General features: G+C 49.0%; 1 protein-coding gene across 1 annotated transcript; it reads left to right on the forward strand.

Annotated features, from left to right (window-relative positions):
* Nucleotides 1-3,616: 3,616 nt before the first annotated feature.
* DENND11 (DENN domain containing 11) lies at nt 3,617-20,277 on the forward strand (the record flags this gene model as incomplete). The annotated part of the gene is made up of 9 exons (XM_082310089.1): nt 3,617-3,851; nt 9,829-9,928; nt 11,028-11,186; nt 11,861-12,014; nt 12,269-12,407; nt 12,883-13,014; nt 13,204-13,354; nt 13,838-13,906; nt 15,037-20,277. The coding sequence occupies 9 exons, from the start codon at nt 3,617-3,619 to the stop codon at nt 15,230-15,232; spliced, it is 1,335 nt and encodes a 444-aa protein (XP_082166215.1). The 3' UTR covers nt 15,233-20,277.
* Between the last annotated feature and the right edge of the window lie 622 nt (nt 20,278-20,899).

A 20,899-nucleotide genomic window follows, 5' to 3' on the forward strand; every position in this document is an offset into this window, starting at 1 on the left:
CTGAAGGATTATATATGCAAAGCTTGTATAATGTTTCATTAGCATCAATTCAGCACGCAATCGAAATTACCAAGACAAAAGGTTATGCGCAATATCGGTTGCTTACCAAAGATCTGTTGTTGGAAAAAGGTCTCACTGCCTTGAGAAGCAGCCTTGAGAGGTGTCCCAGGGAGGAGGGGAGATCACCGCCATGCAGCCACGCTGCCTGGCAGGGACAGCTCCAAAAAAATGCTCACTTAGGCTGTCGTATTTATAGGATAAAGTGTTTGACTTGTAGTCAAAATACGAGAGATAGAAAAGGTATGCAGGAGACTCCTTGTACCCACAACTTTCTTTGTTCCTTGATAAACGAGTCACTCTGCTCCTTTGTGGGTTTTCAGAGAACAGATTGAAACTAGAGGAATTCACCGCCCAGCTACAGCTCAGGCCTTTGCCTCTTCTGGAACCTGCACCAAGCCGCTGCCAGTCTGGTCAAGGGGTCGAGCACATCCATCACAGAAAGGAGGGAGAAGCTGGCTGCATTGATGAAGGCAGCCCCGCAGGCAGGGTGGCTCTGCCGCTTACCGGGAGCAGGTCAATGTGTCCTCTCACTGTGCCTCTCTGTAAAACACAGGGATCTTCCTGTGCCTTTGTGAGCCTGTGTTTCGAAGAGGGACCAGAGTGAGTTTTAACTAACTGGGAGTGAGGTTATGGCAGCCTTTTTTCTCAGCATCGAGGAGAGCTGCTAGAAGGGCATGCAGAAATTGGAAGTGGCCGCAGCCCAGAGGAGATGGGGGTCTGTGAGAACAGACATGTGCTTCCCTGTGTGCATGTTGAGGGGAATTCCTACCAGAAAATAAAGGGATGTGTTGATTTGATGTCACTCAGCTCTCCTAACCTGGTCTTTGAATGAGAAGCATGGCCATACGGGCCTCTGAAGTTGCCTGTTAAGACTGTGACTAGCAATTCATTCGATACAGGCCACCAAAGCTGTATTAGGAGGAGGACGTGCCAGGAACTCAGTATTGGTTTTACTGCTGCAGCTGGCCCAGAGGTTCCAGCGTTTCTTCCAGGCACAGAGCCTGTTGCTGCCGTGCAGACTCCCTTCTCCTGCGACGCAGCTGCTGCCTCTGCCTGCGCCTTACCTTGAGCGAGGTCCAAAAGCCTGGGAGTGCCGGCGCTGGCTGCTTTTTGCTATGAAAAGCTGTCTCTGCAGCATCTGGCCGGTTGAGATCCTATGACAGGACCACTTTAGTACTGCTGTGATCTGACTGCATTAATCAGATGTTGGGTATTTGGAGCCTTGGGCAGTAATATTTTATTTTAAATCTGAAGAAATAATGCTTTTAGTCCCTATAACTGCATTCCAGTTAATAACCCAGCAATGAAACTCCTTCAGACCTCACTTTCCAGTCACCTCTGAAACATTTTTTTTTAATTTTAGTTGTTGTTGTTGTTCTCAGGGTCTGTAGGGAGTAGCCGTTTTTCTAAGGAGGGATATGTAAAGGAGAAAAGTTGGACTTGCTGTGTAAAGAAGGCCCGACTTGTTCATCTTGCGTCTTCTAACTAAAAGCCACCACCTTTTCACTTCATATTTTTTTTGGAGGACTACTCAAAGATCTGATAATAACTTTCTTAGCCCCGAGTTGGAGGGAAATTGTGTTAATTTTCCTTTGAAGGAGAGCTTTTTCTCCTGAAAGGGTCATATTCCCTTCTGGCCTCGGTCTTTTCTGTTTTGGTGAAATAATAAAGTAGAAAATGTGGCCTTTGGGTTTTGCACATATTTAATAAACGGTGTGCCCTCAGCAGGCCCAGATTGCTGCCCATAGTGGTTTAAGTAGCTTTAGTACCACCAGGTCTCTCGTCCCACGAGGGCTTTTTCACCAAAAGCCGAGAGCTCGGAGGGTGATGACATCTCCCGTATGTCAGAGCCAGCGCTGGCAGCCTCTGCTCCCCATCACTGGCTGCTCTCCCCGCTGCGTCCCCTCCCTCGTGCTGGGGCGACGCTGGGGCGACCGCACAGCAGAGGGGACCAGGAACGCCTCCGCACCGCAAATAGTCCAGGTGGGTCGCAGAGGAATTTTTATCTGGGATTCGTTTCCCCTGCCTGGATCGCTGGGGGACAGACTGACATTCGTGCCAGCACCACCGCAGGGATGAAGGAGAGGAGAGAAACGAGCTGTCACTTTAGCATCACTGACATGCAAAAAAATGTTCATCAAAATGAAGCTTGGCACTGTCTATATGGTTAAAGCGAAGCATGTGGCCAAGTATTTGCAGAATCTGGCTTTTCTTTATACAGTAACAAAATATTGTGCAGGGTTTGTTTTTTTTTTTTTCTTTACCAGTCACCTTCCACGAAAAACTCCATCTGCTAAACACCACCTACTGCGGTTTATAGCTCTGCAAAGTAAACTTGTGCATGGGCTTTGTGAAACAAAATGCCCACTCGGTGTTGGAGCTGTCTGAAATTAAGCTCACAGCAAATGGACGCTAATGTTACAAAAAAAAAAAAAGAGAAAAAACCCAAAACCCACTCTTGAGGAAACTGGATGATGAGTTTCTTAATGGCTATTGAACACTCAGAGCTGCTCAACGGGAAAAAAGTTAGACAATTAAGGCTTTTATGACAATATCTTCCCTTTAATTGTGGCCTGCTTAATTGGGTAATCCAATTAATCAGAAAGTCCTAGGGAACCGCGTTAAACCTAATGACACTTAATGACATTGGTGGTAGCGTAATGAGGATGGTAATTACACAAAAGTTGGCTGCCTGTGGATGCCTTGGTCACGCTTGTGTCTCCATCTTTCAACCTCAAGCTGATTCCGCCTGTTCCTCTGCAAATTGTTTCACATCCTTCTATGGCGCGCACACACACGCACATATATATATACACAGACACACAGCAGTATATACTGGGTGAGTATCACTGGCTCTTTCAGCTTTGTGGCTTGCAGCTTCCACCGCAGCAGCCTGGGGGTGCGGGAGGCTGCCCCGTTGCTGGCCCTGAGGCTGCTCTGCTCGGCTCCCGTGGCTCACCCGGGCCGGCAGGGCTCCCCCTCAGCGTTGCTGCTCAGACCGGCCGCTGGCCCAGGCTGGGGCCGCGGGCTGGGGGGCCAGAAGGCCGGCAGCCGGCTCTGCCCTCCGGGAGGAGGCGAGGCACGGGGTGGCGGGGCGCCTTGCCTCAGGGAGCCCCCAGTCCTCCCGTGCTCCTCCGGGAGCGCGCACCGGAGGGCGCAGAAGCCGGGAGCCCCCCGCCAGGCTGCCCCCCGGGCCGCTCCTCCCCCTGCCTCCCCGGCCCCCGCCGCTGCCCCCAGCCCGCCGCGGCCACCGCCAGCCGCGCCCCACCGCGCCCCCGCCGCACGCCCCGCCCCTCGGCGGCTCGCCCCGCCCCCCCGGCGGCACACCCCGCCCCCCGGCGGCACTCCCTGCCTCCCCGGCGGCACGCCCCGCCCCCCCGGCGGCACGCACCGCCTCCCCGGCGGCACGCCCCGCCCCCCGGCGGCACGCCCCCTGGCGACGGGGGCGAGGCCCTCCGCGTCCCCGCCCCGGAGCCGCCCCCCGCCGGCGGCCGGAGCGGCGGGGCTCGGCGCGGCTCGGCGGGGCTGGGCGCCGTGCGGGCGGGGGGCCGCGGCCATGGTGGAGCGCGCAGACGAGGCGCCGCTGCTCTTCTGGGCCGAGGGCCCCGCCGTGTCGGCGCCGCCACCGCCCGCGGCCGAGGCGAGCGGCGGCGGGCGGCGGCTCGGCGGCGGCTGGAGCGCGGCTCCGTGGGGCGGCGCGGGGCCGGCGGAGGCGGCGGGGCCGCCGCGGGCGGAGGCGGAGGAGGACCAGATCGTGGCCGTCTTCGTGGTCACCTTCGACCCCCGCACTGGTGAGGGGCGCCGGGGGCCGGCGGGCCGGGGCGCGGGGGGCCGGGCCGGGGCCTGCAGCGGCCGGGCCTGGGGCTGCCGGTGCCGCCGGCGTTCAGATGGATGCGGGCCGGGGCCGGGCTGCGGGTCCCGCGGCTTGCAGCCCTCCCTCCCTCCCGCGGGGGCCGCTCCCCCCGCCGCGTCTGAGGGCAGCGTCGCCGGACCCCAGCGGAGCGCGGCCTGCGGGAGCCGGGCTGCCCTCCGCCCCCGCCGGAGACCGCTGCTGGGCGGCACGGCCGCCGGTCCCCCCTGCCCCGGCCGGCCTCCCGAGGCCCGCTCGGGGTTTGCCGAAGACGGGGCGTGGGGGGGATTGCGTTTGATCCCCATCCCGCCGAGAACTTCTGACGGGAGGACGGCGCAGCTCTGCTCCGCCGCGGGGGACGGGACGGGACGGGGATTCTGGGGACGGCGCTGGGGCAGCCCCTGCGCCCCGCACGGCGCCCGGGCCTCGGGCCGAGCCTCGGCCCGGCGCTGCCCGCGGGCACCGACCCGCCGGCCGCAGGCGCAGAGCACCCCCGGCGGCGCGGCGCGGCGCGGGGGGGCGGGCGGGGCAGGGCCCCCGGCAGCGGCAGCTCGGCCGCGTGCTTCTTGGCGACCTGTGGGTTTCGGGGCTGGCCTCTGGTGGGACCGCCGGGACCCGAGCGCTTTGGAGCGCTGCAGTCCAGGAGGGCAGAGGAGGGGGCCCGGGGAACGCATTTTCCACCTTTCGCGGCCACGTCCATCTCCCTCGGCACTGTGGCGCTTTGGTGCCGTATCGCTGCTTCTGCTGGCAGGTTATTCATTTCAAGTCTCCAAATCAGCATTTCAGAAAACATCTTAACTTTGTTTTCTTAGTCTTGCTGCTCTGGCGGTATCCACGAAACAGGGTGTTATGACACAGGTAGAAAGTTAGCACCCATCTCACATCTGTTAACACAGGTACTGTGCTTAGGGGTCTGGTGTCCCGAGACAGATCATTGGGTGTTTTGGCTGCCTGGCACCAGTCTGGGGTGCAAAGGCAAGAGTGGGGCATAGCTGAAAGTCTTGGTATGATCAGAAAGTTTAGGAGGTAGCTTGGGAGATGCAGGAGCCCATTTGCATCCAGATCTGGGAGCGGGCTGCTCTTTCCTCTGTAGACAGACACTTTCTTAGCAAACCGTAGCAAAAGTGCTAGAGCCAGCAAAGAGCCCTGAGAGGCATGGTGGGGCCCTTCATGCTGGGGGGAGGTAACTGACATCATGCTCACAAGAAGGCCCTGATGGTGAAGACTGAATCCCGGTCTTAAACTGAAAATCCCACGGAAGTAGTGAAAAGAACGGAGCCTCAAGTGTGATGTGCTGTCAGAAATGCACGCTGCCAAACAGCATGGCTGCTGTGTCCTGAAACACCAAAGGGCTTTCGAGAAGTTACCCATTTCATACTGCACCAGAGAGAGGTGTCTTCGGTCTGGAGGTCAGAGGCTCTTGACTTATCAAAATCCAAAATGAGATTGGATGTCATCTTTCCAACAGGAGATGGAAAGGGGAGGTGTTTCTCATAAGTATCCAAAACATGGAAGAGTCTGGATGACTGCAGCAACAGCAGGTTGTCTTTCAATCTGAGAGCATATGCCTTCTACGAAATGGTGAGATTTTCTTGGTTGGCAGAAAGCTGAGTTTTCTCAGGAGTTTGTCTGAACCAGCTGTTGCTTTGAATGAAGTCCAGGGAAAGTTGGGAAACAGCTCTTCTCACATCTGATGTGCAGTTAATGCTGGGTGTCATCAGCCTCGGAGTCGTCTGTCAAGTCCAGGAAGATTCAGCCTCCCACTGCTATTCAGCCCTGATGCTGAACGCAAGGAGCACAACAGGACTGTGAGGAACACATCAGCAAATGTCAGCTTCACGGGTGGAGGGCAAAGTGTCCTATGGAGGATGTGGACTCAGAAAAAAGATCTTGAAGCTGCAGTGGTGTGAACTTGCTGGGGTCAGAAAGAGGATATGGGAATTCCTGGGTCAACCACATCAGATGGCGGGAAGGACTTCTGTAATGTTCATAAGGGTATCTGGTCCTCGTGTGTGACTTAAAGGAGATGACCCACTCGGTGTCTGAGCTGGAAACCTGCTTGATCCTGCCCAGGAAAAGCACAGCAGGCCTCCTTTGGTAGCTTGCTCAGGCACGTGAAAGGCAGAATTCCTGGCGGTGGCTGGGAGCGTGGTTATGCCAGGTAATGTCTGCTCAAATACAGGCAAGCGTTTGGGTGAGAGATGTTTTACTGTAGAAGGATGAAGTGCTTACTATGCTAATAAAGAACGTAACAGCTTTCCTCCTAAATTTAGAAGGGCTTGGAACAGACAAGCTCAGTGTATCCAGCAGTTGCATGTGATGCGTTCACAAAGGTTGTAGGTTATGGGGTTGCCAGGCCACTGTTACAGTTCGGGTGCCCCTGGGACTCTGTCGATGCTGGTGTGAGTGGCCGAACATAAGAGCCAGTGTCAGCTTTTAAATCAGTGGTGCTCTCCCCACCTCCAGCGTGGTGAACCTTGTGGCACTTGAGAAGGCTCTCTTCTCACCGCTATTACAAAGATGGCTCTTGCACTAATACAGAAAGTGAACTATAAATTACGTGCAGAATGGTGACAGCCCGGGAGCCAACTGTGCCATCTTCTCGTTGCTCCCTGCCTTTTGGCAGTCCCCTCCTTTGGGGAGTGACCAGTTGGGAATGTTTTGACATTTCAAAAAGTGTGAGCCTGGGGTCTCTGCAAACACAGCCCCTTAAAGAGCAGAGTCGCCAGGGGCTTTAACGAGGCTGCTGAACTTCCTAGCGCGGGTGTTCCCTTGGGCAGGTAGCAACAGAAGAGCCAAGAGTGTCTTGGGCAGCAGTGGGGATACATCTGGTAGGTGTGACCTGCTTGGTGTTAGGCTCAAGCACAGGTGCTTTCTGAGACTCGTACTTGTTTGGGTAAAGCAAGTGGAAAAAATAGAACAATAAATTTTGCTTTGGGAGGGAGATAAACAAAGATGAAGCAAAGTCCATGGCCACATCAACTCTCTCAGATCAGAATAGTGAAAAAGAGGCTGAATCTTCTTATCCCTTCTTCTGTGACGGAAATGATGAGAGTCAACCTTGTGGAGGTCCCACACAGTCTGTTGGCTTAAAGGGTGATGTGAGTAATGGAGGGAGGTGAGGAGGGAAGAGAGGGAATTAATCCATTTTGCACCAGTGAACATGCAAATATTCTGTTTTTCTGTCCTGCATTTCTTCCATGCAGGAAACGGAGCCAGTGTGATGGCTAGGTCACACTTTGTGCTTCTCGTGTCCCGGCACAGCATGGTGGCATTGCACGGCTGGGGACCCTAAAGATCTTGGGAAACATCTAGTGGTGAGAAGGGCCCGGTGATGACCACCAAATGCTAGTGCCATCATCATATTTGTAAGGATGTGAAAATCCAGGGGAGAGAAAATACAAGAGAAAGAGGAAGAACATCCTTAAATTTGCACACCACAAACTGAGAGTCCTGGTTCTGACCTGGCCTGGAGCTGGGAGATCGCTCTCAAGAGATCTCCAGATCTGCAGATTTGACTCTCAGCAAAGCCACTCGCTCGCTCTCTAGCACTGGGTGACTCTCACTTGGAAAGTTTCCCGTGCACACAAGAGCTGCTTTCTGCATGGGGAAGGGCAATGCTTCCTGTTTTTCTACAACATTGCTCCCTCCTCCGGTGTCTCGGGCAGGCTGGCAGTCGCTATCACGTCTGGGTGAAGTCTCTCCTTTGTTTGCTCTGCTGTTTCGCCAGACCAACTTTCTTAATGTTTTTTTAATCTCTGCGTTTGTTCTCTGACTGCCACGTTGCTGTACGTTCATAGGGCAAGGTGACGTGAGGAGCTGCCAGGAGCACAGGTGTGGGTTGCTTGTGACAGATCCCAGAAAAAAAATAGCTTTGTGATACGCAAGTTGGTTTTGTGGTTACACATAGGGTAAGGATCTGTTTCAAGGCATCTTTTCCTTACTTACTGCTGCAGAACAGACATTGTTTGGGCTGTGTCCACTTCAAGACCTCTGTAGTGGATATTATACCTGACAGCAGTGTTTGTGACTAAACTGAACAAAAAGTCACACAGTTTCCTTTGCTCGATGGTGCTCTGGCATATTGATCTATTAATCTATAGGTAATGACCAATAATAAGTGATTCTCCGCGATGCAAGACTTAAAAGCAGATCTGGCCTTAACCACAATTTTGTGGTTAAGAGGCAACAGTCTTAAGAGTTGACTTCCTCACTCTTGCAAGGAAGGGTCTTGTGCCGTTAAAAAGAAAACCAACCACACACCCCCAAACAACAAAAGCCAACATCTATATATAATATGCAAAACCTACAGGGGACCACGCAGGCTGGCATGATGTCACTGGCTTTCTCTGCCAGCCTTTCACACGCCTCAGAGGCGAAGACGCTTTACAGCAGAGCTCTGTGGTTTCGCGTGTGATTGCACAGAGCTGTGCTCGGGGTCACGAGGCTGCCGCTGCTCCCCAGCCAGCCCGGCTCTGCGGGAGAGGTCTGCTTGTGGACTAGAAGTGGTTAGTTGGATGCAAAACCTCTCCTGTTGCCACACTTAACACTGTTGTTTTTTTGAAGTCCTTGCCAGGCAGGGTTGGGGGAGGTCTGCTGAATACAGTATCTATGTGAGAAGAAAAATAGCCTATTTAAATGTCAGTAGCTAAGCCCAATTCCTGTGCGAGAGTGCATGCATATGCTTGTGCAGTATGAGTAATGACACAACAGACAGGCTTCAGAAATGAGGCCTCCTATTTAAATAACTCTGAAAGTCTCAGCAGAGTGTAAGGCCCTTCCAAATGTACGCTGTCCGTGTGAGCACAGCTGGGATGCTTACCCCAAAGGGCGCTGGAAGGACCGTACCAGTAGAAAGCATCGTCAGGGTGCATCTGCCATTGCGTTATACTGAAGAATGTTTGTTTGCTTTGTTGTTAAAATGAAGTTGCATTACTTCAAATGCTGTTGCTGTGGGCAAGCTGACAGAGAACAGGACTCCATGGGTAAACCTGGAGCACATCTCGGTGCAGTGGCAGTGTCCAGATGAGTGGGTTAGGCTCTGAAGTGCTGGCATGGGAAAGCCTGAGGAGTCCCCTTTTTTTGTCCGTGGTAAACTTGCCAGCAGCAGGGTGGGACTTCATCAGCTTTAGGGACTTTTTGTGACTTCTCTGGTATCATCTGTTCCAGGATCAGGCTCCTCAGGTGGCCTTTTCCACTGAACAACTGCATGCTTTCTGGATGGGTTGGCAGGTGCCAGATGTTTGCTGATCTTAAACTAGCTTGTAATTTATGTGCTTTTTTGTTTGGTTATTCTAGCATGCGCAAACATTTTGCAGTACTTTGATCACCTCAGCCTCCATATAAAGCTTCAGCTAACTCCTCCTATCCTAAACTAAACATGGGAGATTCCAGGGAGAAGTAGTGATGACTGGGATGCTGGCTTAGGAGTTCCTGTTTGACCAGCCCTGCCAAGCGTAGCCGAAGGAGGATATTGATGGTGGTATGAGCTATCACAGAAACTCATCCTAAAGAGCAGCAGTCTATGCATTGGGTTCTTTCTGTATCGGATACCCATGTAGACAGCCTGAATGGAGCAGCATTAATACCATAAGTCATCCACTGTCAGGTAAAACTGTAGCTGCTCTGTGATTAAGCATATAAAGGATAAACCCACAAAACAGCACTAGCTTCAGAAACGGCTCCAAAAGTTCTGCAATATGTGGGTGTTGTGCTGCAACAAGTAGCGTTTGCAAGAGATGTGTAGAGTATAGTATGTCAGCTACTGTCTGTGTCAATTTAGGAGTACAAGAGTTGCGTTAGTACACTGTAACTGGCATCCCAGTGATGTAAAAGCAACAACTTGCTGTTGCTGGTGTTTGCCCTTTAGAAATGAGTACTGTGTCCAAGTTTACCCAAATAAATTTGCTTCTCTGCAGGCAACATGGTGGAGTGGTGTTTACCTCAAGATATTGATTTGGAAGGCGTGGAATTCAAATCCATGGCAAGCGGGTCCCACAAAATACAGTCAGATTTCATGTGAGTATGTCTGAGCTATATTACTACTTCTTTCTCTTAGCTGTACATCTACACCACCACCCCTTAACTCAGAACATGCAAGAAAAATACCATCTATGAAGTTAAGTTCCTGCATAAACATGCTGCTAAACTGTATCTAGCTAAGCCAAAGATACTCAACATCGTATCAAGTATCAACTCTCAACATCGTATCAAGTACCAGCTAGCTGTGTGGGATCTGCTGTATGACAACTTTGGCTGTGGAGGCCAACTGGTGAATGGGGCAGGCCAGCTTCTCAGTGGTGTGCAAATTTTAATGCGTATCGGGCAAATCATACTGCACTGCCACTATTGGGGCTGTCAGCAGAGGCCTAAGGTGAAGGAGAAAGAATGGCAGAACTGAAGTGGGAAGGATTTTGCAGGAACTAGACTTAGAAAAAGGTTCTTAATTCTGCCAGTGCTTTCGGATCCTTTAAATGTGGTGATAAACAGTCCTTGCTCACTTTCTTCTTTGGTAGCTCCTTCCTTCAGTGGAAGGATATAAGCTAGGAATTTTCTGCGTTCCCATCCTTTTACTAACCCAGTGTTGCAATGCAGCAGCGTTTTGCAATGAATTGCAGTGTCACAATTCCTTTGGGTCAGGAATAACAGTTACTTTCTCAAAGGCATGTGAATTTACCCTGGCACTCAGCTAGAGTATGCTTCAATGTGTTGGCACCCACAATATCACTAGGTAGCTAGACTACACTCTCATCTTCATGCACTGCAGGCTCTTCTTCCTTGGAAGAAGAGCACTGCGTTGACTGGGTCCTGCAACTTCTGTTGGTCTTCCTTCCAAGTTCTTTCCTTACTTGTGTTCCTTACCAGCCTGTGATGTGGCTGGTAGGGGCTTTAGTGGGAACTCCTGGGAACTCCTGCCTAAAATGTCCTGTCTTGTTCCTGAGAAGGCTAGGACACCTGAGGCCTGCTCTCAGCCCTTCAGATAGCAGGGTGGGATTTCAGGGGGCTCCTTAAAGAAGGAACTGCATTCCCAAATCAGTATTTTTAGTGGTCAGTTACATTTCTTTCTTCCCCTTCCCTCTTTTTAACACTAATCCTTCTGCCAAACGTTTGTCCCCAGTTATTTCCGGAAAGGGCTCTGTTTTGGCCTGGCCTGCTTTGCCAACATGCCTGTGGAGAGTGAGTTAGAGCGTGGTGCCCGCATGAAGTCCGTGGGGATTCTTTCCCCTTCCTACACCCTGCTGTATAGGTACATGCACTTCTTGGAGAACCAGGTCAGGTAAGTTCCCTTGGGAATGGGACTGGCCACTCCCCACCTGGGAGAGGTGACGCCTCAATGGAGAGTGATTTTAGGCGTGAGTGAGAATTTGGCTACAATGTCTAGCTATAATTTCCCTGAATGACTGCTTCTCCAGAAAGAGTTACAGGTTCACAACGGGAAAGAAACACGGAACTGATTGGCAGCAGTTTGTTCATTGCTAACAGGCTACTCAGATGCTATCCAAACCCCACTTATCTTGTGGGGACTTAAGTGTCAAGGGGAGAGTTGAGAGGACAAGAAGTTTCCCTTTTCTCCTTCTGCAAACCATTTTACTAAGGGCTCACAAAAGGCTTCTAAACCTACGATGGTGATCCTGGCTAGGCGTGTGCTTCAGCTGGCAGACACAATGGTGATGGTAGAAGGGAAAGCTGTTCCTACCTGAGCATATTTAAAACAGGATGAGTCCTATGCACACATCAGCTCGCTGTCTGCTTCAGTCCTGCCCGTGTTCTCTGGCTGCACTGAAAGCTGGTGTTAGTCCTGACGCTTCGGCTGCCCTCCTGGATTAAGTCTGTGCAACTGAGGCATCCAGGGCTCCTTTGCTAGCTGGGAAAGCAGATGCTGGCTGGGGGCAAGGCACTAAATAAGTCTGGAGACACTACAGATCTCCCCTTTTTTCCTTTCTTTTCCAGACACCAGCTGGAGATGCCAGGGCACTACTCCCATCTAGAGGCGTTCTATGACGACAAGAAAGGAGTCCTCCCTGATAGCAAGGGCACCCCCACCTCTCAGCAACCTGTCCACTGGCTGCCGTCCATCCACAGATACATGTACCCAGAGATGAAGGTGAGGCAGGTGCTCTGAGGCTTGCAGGAATGTGCAGTGTGCTGCTGCTCCTTGCTGGTGTCTCATACTTCTTTATATAAGCAGTCACTCCAGTGCTTTGTGGGCTGCTAAGATTTTGTTACTTGGGCTGTTAGAAGCTGCAGTTCTCTGTCACTGCTCTGTGCTGGTCTTGCTCCCACATTTAGACTTAGCATCTGTGCCTGTGTCCCTGTTTCACCTCTGAGCTGTTTTCTTCCCTTTCCCTCCACCTGCAGATCACACACCCTGCTGGCTGTATGTCTCAGTTCATCAAATTCTTCGGTGAGCAGATCCTTGTCCTCTGGAAGTTTGCCCTGCTGCGCAAGCGCATATTGATATTTTCACCGCCCCCAGTTGGAGTTGTCTGCTATAGAGGTATGTTTCCAGGGACACCGCAGAGCTCTGATCTCGTAGGCTGAAGCACTGCAGAAATGCCTGTGGGTACTGAGGGGATAGGCATCATGCAGGTCTTTCTTTAAAATACATCGCAATCATTCCTTGTGAAGATAGCGTTCAGCCTGCATTTACCCATTTCCTACAAAAAGCTTTTCTTCAGGCCTTTTGGGTAAGGACATACTTGGCACTGTCAAATACAGTTCCTGTCAACACAAGAAGATAAGAGTGCTGAATGAATTTGTGGAATCTAGAACATGGGATTCCTATAGGAGAACTGATTATTTCCTATCCAAAACAGGATGTCCCCACTTGAGAAGTTCTGGTGTTCAGGAGCATTTCCAAGCTCTTACCGTTGTTTTCATAGAAGCGTGTGGGAGAACTGGGTAAGTGGGGTTCAGAATGCCCTTGGAGGGAATACTGAAAGCGTCTCAGGATGTACTTCTCTTGTCCGCAGTGTATTGCTGCTGTTGCCTTGCCAATGTTTCTCTGCCTGGTCTTGGAGGAACTGTCCCAGAGTCCAAACCATTCTTCTATGTGAATGTGGCAGACATAGAAATGCTGGAGACAGAAGTATCATATGTGGCCTGTAAGTATGATGGATTAGGCGTGACGTTTTTAATTTCAGGCTGCAAAATGTCTTGAGACACCAGACTGTGGGATAAAACTGATGAGAAATAGGAGGTGCATGGAATAACTAACTACGAAAGCAGGAGAGAACAGTTGGTCTGCTGGGAAAGCAACATGCTGCTCTGAAAATCTTCTCTGATTTTGGCAGGTACGACAGAAAAGATCTTTGAGGAGAAAAGGGATCTCTACGATGTCTACGTGGACAACCAGAATGTGAAGACGCATCATGAGCATCTGCAACCACTCCTGAAAATTAACAATGCTGACAAGGAGAAGTACCGACGGCTCAATGATCAGAGGTAATCATAGACATCTGGTGGTCCTGGTCCTGACAGGAGAACAGTGTGATGAGGGATAGAGAGGACACTGCTCCTTTGTACTTTCCTTCTTGTCTTAGTATTTTCAAAATTTCCCACTGCTTCAGCTTATCTCTTTGATTCTGGTTCCACCGTAGCTGACTGGTATGGGTGTCCCTGGGCACTCTGCACACATAAAATCACTCCACCAGTGAGCTGATGGAGCAGGTAGAAGGCAGGAAGAGAAGCAGAGGTTGTGACTCACCCTTGTTTCACCACTGATCGGTAGCAGAACTGAGAACAGCCTGCTTTTTAGTCCAGTGCCTTATAAAGGCTACCCTGTTGACTCAGATATTGGGGCAACGGTGTTAATCTGATTTGTCTCCAAGAAATGGATGCAAAGTTTTTAGTTGTAATCCTTGTCTGCTCATAATGCTTTGAGGTTCACTGTAGGTATGTGCATTTAATCTGTCTCCCTTCTCTCAGGCAGATGTTAATGTATTCTCAAGAAGTGGGTGAGGATTGTAGCTCCTGTGAAGAGGACCTTTTCATCTTGTGAGTGGCTACCTCCAATACTCAGTTGGTCACTGTTAGGTTTAGGGAGCCTCTTTCACTGATTTCATGTTATACTGGTTTGGCATATTACAAAACATGATGGTTAACACAATTCCATAGTCAGCTCTCTTCCTCTAGGATCCAAGAACCAAACCGGCTCTTCCTCTTCAGATCATCTTCCTTTCATTTTGAGAAGCCAAATGCAGCTATATTATTCTCCACTGGGGTCTCTTAAGTGCTGGGAGGGAGAAGAGAATTTAAAAAACACTATTAGAAATGCAAGAATCCCCTCCCATTTTTGAAAACTTAAGCACTATAGGACTTTTCATGCCAGAACATTTGGCTCAGGAAAGGATAATGTCCGTGGGAAGCAGGCACTGTACCACGCCGGGGGGAGGTACAGCGTGGGATAAGACCTGCGTGTGAAGGACTGGCCCATCGATGTGGCTGGCTTTGTACTTGGCAAATGGAGGAACCAGAACTGGGGGCAGAGTATGAGGTACAGAATTAGATGAAACCCACACTTCTGCCACCTCTGAAGCCCTTCGCTGCCTCTTGCTATTGCTCACAGTCTGCAGCAGGTGAGAAGTAATGGGATGAAACCGTGTGAAGGGCTGTCGGGGCAGAGGTCTAATCGTTGAGCTGCACACATGTAGTCAGACCTCTTTTTGAACAGCCTTGCGCGTTCCTAGGAAAGCGCTAGGTAAGAAGCAGCTCTCACTGCTGTATTCTGCACCAGCAACAGAGAATTTATTTACCCTGGCTTACTAGAGGGATGACAACGCTGTTTCCTCCTTTGCATTATGGGAGCTATAGGTCTGATGTACCCACTTGATGATTACCACAAAGTACACATTAGCCGATAACGTGGCTTGCTTCTGAAGAGTGAAATGTCTACCATAAATCAGCCAGATAGAAGCACCATGGTAAATTAAAAGTTACTGCTTTATCTTTGTTTATTTTGGGTCATCCATATGGTAGATGGGAAACTACTACAGCATCACCTAACAAGGTGGGATCTGTGATTCGAGGGGCTTAAACGCAGCTCTGGGGCTCTGCTGCCTGTTTGGTAAATATGCTATCTTTTGGGGGGGTCCAATGCCATCATCTTAGCTGACTTTATCCTATAGGTTTTTCATGGAGCAGAACAACCGCATATTTCAGACACTGATGGAGGTGTCAGCCAGCCAGGACAAGACACTGACAGCTGATCACGCACGAGGCATGGGCCTGGATCCCCAAGGGGATCGAAGTTTCCTTATGGACCTGCTGGAAGTGTATGGCATTGATGTTATGCTAGTCATTGACAACCCCTGCTGCACTTAAACCAAGGGCAAGAGAGATGGGGAGCAAAGATCACTTTTTAAAGACTTCCAGACATTGCTTAGGAGGATCACTGGAACTCACCACAGCCACTGGATGGATCTCATTTTATTTAATAACTTTATATGGAGAGTATTTATAATTTTAAAACAAAATGTGATTTTATTTTTTCCCCCTCAACTTCCCAGTGAGTACCTGCTTGAAGATTTTTTTTTTTGTATTTTTTTTTTTTGGTTGGTTTTTTTTTTTGTTTTGTTTAGATGGGACCAGTGGCACCTTTGCACCAATCCTCACTGTTGCCAGTGATAGCTAGGTTTTGGCCTAGCCTGGATACCTGAGGGCTGAAGACTTCAGGAAAGCACTTTGTCTGATGGGGCCCAATGTGAAATGCTGTAGCTGAGCTTTCGAGACTTGACTGGAAAACCCTCCTATCATCCCCTCCTCTTTCACTTGGGGACCGAAGAGAGCTTCAGCACAGGCTGTTAGTGGCCCAGTCTCATAAAGCATCTCCTGTCCTACCATGTTTATTGGTGGGGACAGTTAAACCAATGATAAAAAAACAGGACTCCTTTAAACACCCCTCACCCAACTTCTAGCGGCTGAGTTGGAATAAAGCCACCCTTCCTCGTCAGTGGCAGAAGCAAGTTTGGGATAAGGGGGTGCTACAGGATGTTATGACTTTACTTACCAGAGCAGCACGGTTTCACTTCCAGCATATGAGGTGGTATAACCTGGCAAAGACTATACCTACCTATCTCAGAGCTGGAGAAGAGCACCATCTCTACTTAATCCCTCCTCCCACTTCCTCTGGTTTTCAGTTGCATCACACCTGCTGCTTTGGTTTAAAATCTTCAAACCAGCAAGATGGTCTCCCATTTAACAGGGACCAACATCACTGAGCCACCTTGCAGTCACTACGTTCTGCAGCCTCAGCTTAGATGGTGCTGGGCCGGATTGGGTTGAATAAGTATGCTTTAACTCATGTCACTAGCCCTTCCTTTGTAGCAGATGGTACTTGTCACTCCTTTGCTTTAACATTGTCTGCTGATCCTCCTTTTGTCGAGCAGCCTTCAGCACTGCCTGCCACTGTCCTTGGCTTTCAGTGTGCGATGGAGAGCAGTATGTCACCTTTTAGCTGGAACGGCTTCGCAGTTTGCAGGCTCCCTTGGAGTTTGGTGTTCTTAACTGGCACAGCTGCTAGAAGCAATGTCTAACAGCAAGCCTTTTTTTTTTCCTGGGCAGAGAAGCTGTAGAACCAGATGAACAGTGTTTCTTATTCTTGTACTGTGGAAAGAATAGGATTCAGTTCACACAGGACCATTGGTTACCTCCAGGAGGGCTGTCCTGGTAAAGAGTAATCCCTTTGCCATGCAAAATCCAAGAATGGTTCTGTGGGTTACAGGTGTGACATACTGCTTTGCCTAAAATCCTTCAGCCAGTAGCAGCATCAGCTTTAAGCCAACTGTTCTTCCTGAACTGTGGCTACAGCTGCTGCTTCTGCCATAAGAGATTTCAGCACCCTTGGAACCTTTCTGCAGTCTGTAGAAATGCAAACTGTAGCTGATGTATCCATTTATCCGAGCATTTTATAGGATGAGACAGAGCCTGAACCACTAAAGTCTCACCTGCTAATTCTTTTTAGAACAGGTGAAGCAAATGTTCTCCAAGTAGACCCTCTGTGGTCTGTCTCCCTCTGGAAGGAAGGAGGCTGGCATGTCCTGTTTTTCCTTAAAGGCTATCTGCAGCAAAGGGTTAGTTTTGTTTGCTGTGGATTCAGAGGTTTTAGTGAGGTGTGGGATCAGGGGCCTCACAAGGCTAATTGCATTTATCGGTATGAGCTTCAGCTTATTATGTTCCTGTGATCTGCCTGTCTCTGAGCAGTTGCTCCCTTGCCTGCTTTTTCAGGGCTTTGGATGTTATTGTACAGGAGAAAACATGCTGCTGCTTGTATTGCCAGTTGCTCAGAACTGTAACATAATCATCCTTAGAAGGTTGGGGAAAAAAATTGAGAAAGAGGAAAAAACAGAGCTGAATATCATTTAATGGGAAGACCCATCTCTCTTCCTGAAGAAAAAGCTTTGTTTTTAAATTGACACCTCTAGCATAAAAGTGACCCACAATCTCCCTGCTTTTTTCTAACTTTCACTTTAGTTTTAACATGCTGTCTGCAGTGAAGATCCCTGAGGAAGTAGAGCTGGCACTGTAGTGCTGTCACTTACTTAACTTCCTTCAGATATAAAAAAAAAAGGAACTGAAACTAGTCTCTAGCAATTCTTCCTCTCACTTTCTTGAAGGTTTGCTACAGTTTAGCTGTGGTCAGCTGCTAATGACTTTCTGCTCTCTTTGATGTCAGTGTTCCTTTGCTGAACTAAGTAAAACCAAACCTTTGTCATTGAAATTTTACAGCCTCTGCAGTCACAGGCTTTCCAACACCCTGCATTAGAGCGCTATGTTCACAAGCTGTCAGAACATCAGGTCTACTAGACAGCGCTGCTAGAGCCCACCAAGCAGAACCTCCTGAAATTACTATTTGACATTCATTAAACCTCTGCTTTCCAGAAACGAGGTCTTCAGTTGCTAGCAGCAGCATGGGTGCAGAAGCAGCAAAGCAAGCAGATTACTGTAGAAGTAGCATCCATGCTACATCCCAGCTGGATGGCTACAGCCTATTTTGCTCTTCCTTGTAATTTTGCTTCTCTACAACCTCTCTTGGCAGGTGACTGCTACAAAAGACAGAAAACAGAACAAAAAGACTTCTCTATCCTAACCCTTCCTTGTTTGATTTGCTGCAAAAGAATTTTCTACCTGCACTCCCCTTTTCTAATAGACATTGCTTTTATTGTTGTCACATGCGGAAAATCCTTGATAAATGGGTACATATGATGATAAACAAATGGCTACAGCTTGGGCCATGAGGGCTTGTTCAGTAGGCTGTTTTTGTTTGGAACCAACTTCACTGAATCTTACCTTTCCGGCAGATAACATAATTCAAGGTAAGAGAGTTAAGTGCATACATTTAAAATCCCCTCCTTGGCACTTAATAGTTGCTTTTTTTGAATACTAGCAGCTGGAAGGGAGACAGTTACTTGGTGTATTTGGAATTAAAAGAGGGAGGAAAGTGTAGCATAAAGTAGGATATTGCCGATCACTGCAAAAATCCCCTTCTCCATTTGAAGTACTTTGCCTTTACAGTGGTGCCTTTAATTTCTTTGGTGTGATGTCTCTGGTCAGTTGCTCGTGATCAGAGCCCCGCTTGAATGGTGGCTACAGTAACCACGTATATATCCTGTGCCCTGGTAGACACAGTCTGGTATGTTCCTCTCTAACACCCCAGCCATTGCAGGTTCTCAGTTCGTAAGTGCTTGAGTTTAAACAGGAGAGCAAGAGCTTCATGGTTGCATCTTAATTCAAGTTGCACTAGAAATGTATAATCAAGTAATGAATTATTACTACTTGTACTATCTGGATTGGAGGGTAAAACTTGGGAGAGAAATAAAAGCTATGTTTTCAATCTGAACAAGGGATACCATGCCAGACATTTAAATCATGCCAAAGTCTTCTCACTGCAAGGTTAGGCCAAGCTGCATAGAGCCAAGTACAACTAAGAACTATAATAGCTACTAGGAGAAAGGCATTTTATTGAATTAGAGTTCAGATTTGTCTTAGACACATGCTAATACCTTCTTTTCTAGCATATATGAAGTAGGTACTCCAATGTATGTTAGAGCTAATGGTCATGTCTGTCACAGGAGATGAGCTCGCCTATCCAGCATCCTTAAGGGCAGAAGAAAGTTCCTTTTCAAGGGAAAGTAGCTTCCTGTACAGCTTATTCTGTAAAGCAGTGCTACTGTAATACTTCTATTTTAAGAACTGCCAAAGTTTAGGAGCAGGTGTGGCCCTCTTGGTGACAGACTATGCAAGGGACAGGCATGCTTTGCTCTGGGAGGGGGAAAGGGCATGAGCACTCTCTCCTAATGCAAACATCTAGGTACAAAGCATGCACGCTAACCCACATTCTTTCATCATAGCTATTACTTCTAAGTTAGTTGCTGTCTCCTTTCCACGCCCCCCTGCCAAAGCTAGTGGTCTAATGATTATGAGAGAAGACAACACATACGTCTTTTGCAAGGGACTGAAACGTACCGACTTAACAGAATGATATGTCTGTCTAAAACAAAGGGTACTAAATGCCTATGAACCAGGATTTCAGGTCCTGGTTAATGCAACATGCCATTCGAATGGGAATGTTTAATCATGGTTAAAATAAACAGGTGCCTTGGGCTGGTCCATCATTAGGTTGTTATCCTTCCTTTTTATTTATGTTACAGTATTTTAAGCCCTTCTAGAATGGACTGTAAGTTGAAACCAGGATAAGAGTTATCATGAGTGGGACCTAGGATTCTGCTCCCGCTTCCTGTCTTGGAGTTCATACAAAGAAAGTTCTTTGTCTTGCTGTCAGACAGAAACATGAGAACTGAGTCCGTTCCTCAACACTGTAGATAGCGGGTTCAGCCCCTGCTTATTTTATGTAATGTTTTCCTCACACCTCCCCTCTGAATGTTGCAATTCAGACGTCTAGAACCACTCCACACTGGAAGACCTCTGAATTGTAAAGGAAGGGGAAAAATGACTTGAATGGTATTTATACAAGCTACTCAACTTATGCTGATATGAATATTTAAATATCAGCCTGTGTCTCAGATGATCCTTGGTACTTTAACATCAGAGCAGCATTAACAATACCAATTCTGAAGGGAGCTCTTGGTTACCCTCAAGCAAGGAATCACATTGCAATGGGAGCTGTGCGTCTGATACTGTGGAAGAGAATTAGTCATTTTCCCTGTAAAATGGTACAGATGAACCAGAAGCTAGTTCTTACCATCTCGCCCCTTGCAGCAGGCTGGTTGTAGTTCTAACAGCTCTGATGTTGTTTGCATCTTGCAGATGTGTGGTTGCTCCCATAGGCCTGTGGCTGTGTAGAGAAACTGCTTACTAAAACATGGGTATTTTTTTAATACAATTAAAGCTTACCTTTTTGAAACGGCTGCTGCCTTGTCTTTCCTGCCACTTGAGCAAAAGCATTGCTGATTTTATTACAGAAGCATCAGCTTGATGAAAACTGCCCCTGACTCTGAATGAGCCAGTGGCTGCAGAGCAACGTTCCGGGTGTCTCTGTGGCAAGCAAAAAGAGCAGAGCACAGCCAACACGTTCCTTGGAGAGTACCCCAGGGTCCACTGGGTGCTATTAGTTGCTGCAGATCAGAAGACAGACAGCACAACACAGGCCCTATCACCAGCATAACCGTTAAAAAGAACTACCAGGCTTCTAATCCCCTAGATCTTAGTTGAAGGGATGAGTGCTTGCCCCAGTAGCTTAGGTAATTAGTTTCTCCACACTATAGTCAAGGGAAGGACAGCATTCACCTTGGTTGCAGCATCACCCAGAAAACCAACCCTACTTCCCCTTTCAAAGCATTTTTCCTTTAGCAAGCCTCCAGCAGAGGATGCTGTTGCAGCAGCATGCAGCCAGGATGCAGTCTTTAACAAAGCTGCTCTAAGTCAATTCCCTGATGTCCTTATTTTGATTACAGCAAAGGATCAACAGATGAACTTAGACTAAATCACAGCATAATACAGGGACTATGTACAAACAACAATCACATCAGAAAA

The sequence above is a fragment of the Platalea leucorodia genome, assembly GCF_965183815.1.
Source record: "Platalea leucorodia genome assembly, chromosome: 4".
Lineage (NCBI taxonomy): Eukaryota > Metazoa > Chordata > Aves > Pelecaniformes > Threskiornithidae > Platalea > Platalea leucorodia.